At 36.1% G+C, this 2,500-nt stretch overlaps 1 protein-coding gene across 1 annotated transcript in view; it reads left to right on the top strand.

The window, feature by feature from the left end:
• FOXP2 (forkhead box P2) overlaps positions 1–2,500 on the top strand; it is a 396,567-nt gene that overhangs the window by 357,822 nt on the left and 36,245 nt on the right. The window contains exon 11 of the mRNA XM_029924675.1: positions 1,397–1,480. Coding sequence (XP_029780535.1) covers positions 1,397–1,480 — 84 coding nt within the window. The remainder of the gene's footprint in view (positions 1–1,396; positions 1,481–2,500) is intronic.

Genomic DNA, 2,500 nt, shown 5'->3' with positions numbered 1-2,500 from the left:
ACATCATATGTATTTGGATATCCCTAAGGAGTCATATCTGAGTTTTCCCTAATAGAAGTTAGACTAAACCCTGCAATTGGATGTGATTTTATCAGAGACAGTTTTCACATGAGCCAATCTTGATTTGTTCCACAAGACTTTATGATGTAGCAAAAAGTCTTTACAATATCATGCCTGTAAGATAATACCCTGGAAAACCCTTTTTTTCCTTTCTACCACTGGTGCTTTTTTTTTTTTTAATTAAAGAACTTGCAGAAATTCCCAAGACTTACCTTTACTAAAATAATGACAGATCATGTGTCATATCACAGATAGTCATATATGTGTTGTTTCAGAGGCTGCTAATTTAAGTTAATAAAACACTGCTTTTAATGTTGAAACAGAATTTGGTCAAAAATAAACAGAGCTCGTAAAACTGATCAGAAAGCAATTTTATCTCTCTATAGTTACATTTATTCTCTCATATTTCATCTTAAAGATTTTTTTTCTTAATCAAAGCAATATGCACCTTCATTTAATTAAACATACAGTCTCTTTTTCTAAACACATTACTACGTCGTAAACTGTTTTACATTCATCATGTCATTGCTTTTTTCCAGCGAGCTACTAAAGATATTTTACTTTGACTTGTAAAAGAATCAAGCACACACAAAAAGCATCGTCACTGCTGTAGTGCAAAACGCTTTCTGTAAACCTGTTTACCATTTATAAAAGGCAGACTGAAACAGAAGAGTTCAGCTGATGAGACAGTCTGCAGTGTGACCAATTATGCCTCTTTTCTTTTTTTTTCCTCTGCTGTGTCTGACTGATGGAAAAGTAAGGTCCGTCAGTTGTAATGAGACCCAGTGCAAGTGTAGATGCCGACTCCGTGGCAGAGTTCAGCGTTTCACACTGCCTGGTCTCTGTCACTCTATTGAATTAGATTGATGATGGCAGATTGCAGGGGGCACTAACCGGACCTCAGTGGGAATGCATGAAGTGTGTAGACAATCCTGGCAGGCACTTCGCTTTGAGAACCCTTCACCCCTTCACAGCTGTTGGCACCAGTCCATTGCTAACAGTGTCCACAGGACTTTAAAAGACGCCATGGGCCTTCTAATTTATGGTTTCAGTAACTTGTTACTGTCGAGGCAAGTGTGACCTCAATTCTCTTATTGACAAAAAGATGAAGTGTTATTTGTTTTCTCTGACCTTTTAACATAAGGAAAGCTATAAAAGTTTTTCCCCGCTCCATAGCTAAAGTTGCATTTCCACCCAGATAAGTTCCTACCGACACAGACTTTTATATGCAGGAATCATTACTCCGAGACAAGCTCAATGATAAGATGTATCACTGCAATAAAATAGCTGTATCAGTCATTTCTAAAACGCTTCTGATCTCACTCTTTCTTAACAGCTTTCTAAAGAACGCGAACGTCTTCAAGCAATGATGACCCACTTGCACATGCGACCCTCAGAGCCCAAACCATCTCCCAAACCTGTAAGTGCATATTGCTTTATAAACAGTAAATAGCTCTACCGATGTAACAGACTAAGAAAATGAACAATTTAGCGACAGTTAGAAAACAATGAGTGTGATGAAAAATATGGCAATAAAATGAAAGTAAAATGCAATCGCTTGTCAAATTGTATGTTTCTTTTAAAGTAATGCTCTCTTTTACAAAATCTATCCAATCTACACCGTGGGTGACACTAAACAAAATACACCTATCACTGCACAAATCACCGCCTTGAGGCTGAAGCCAGAGAGAATATCTTTCTGGGATAGGTTTATAGATATTGAAAGGAAACCCACTTTGAGCAACATGATAAAATAGTGCAAATCATGGATAGAAAGATATATGGTATTGTTGAAGAGGGCTTCAATCAATCATAAGATACATATAAATCGATTTTTTTTACCAAATATTTTGTGGAAAACATCACAGAAGTTTTAGAGCCGATTCTATCCCATTTCTCTGGTTGTTATTTCAGTTAAGACTTATTTCACAAATTACGTTTTATTGGATCGTACACAGCATGAATTTGGAGAGCTTAGGACAATGGAAAATGGGTAATTACAAAAATAAAAACTGTAGTTTTATACATACAGTTAGCGGCACTTAACATGCAGTTAAATACATACGAGATTTAAGCGCAGCCTAATAATGTGATCAGATATGCAGACTATGAAAAAGAATATACTTTATCTCACTCAGTTAATGTTTGCACTGAAACGTAATCAACTGGGTAACTCTAGTTTAATGAAAGTTTGTGGGGATACTTTTTAATAAGGCCCCCAGAATAGCCTGATGATTAGTGATACCAGCTTTGCCTCCGTCCATGTCCTTAGGCAAAAAAGAAAAAAAAGAAAAGAAAAGAAGAAGAAGAAAGAAAGGAAAAAAAGGAAAAAAAATCATGTGGGTTTTGTAGGAGGGGAGGAAATAAAAGACAGAGTATACTGTATGCTTTTACTCCTAGTGTCTCTGAGATCACTCATCAATTAATATTATTAAAAGTT

This window comes from Suricata suricatta, chromosome 2 (assembly GCF_006229205.1).
Source record: "Suricata suricatta isolate VVHF042 chromosome 2, meerkat_22Aug2017_6uvM2_HiC, whole genome shotgun sequence".
NCBI classification, from domain to species: domain Eukaryota; kingdom Metazoa; phylum Chordata; class Mammalia; order Carnivora; family Herpestidae; genus Suricata; species Suricata suricatta.
The sequence above is the reverse complement of the archived record's forward strand: the minus strand, read 5'-3'. Positions and strand labels throughout refer to the sequence as shown.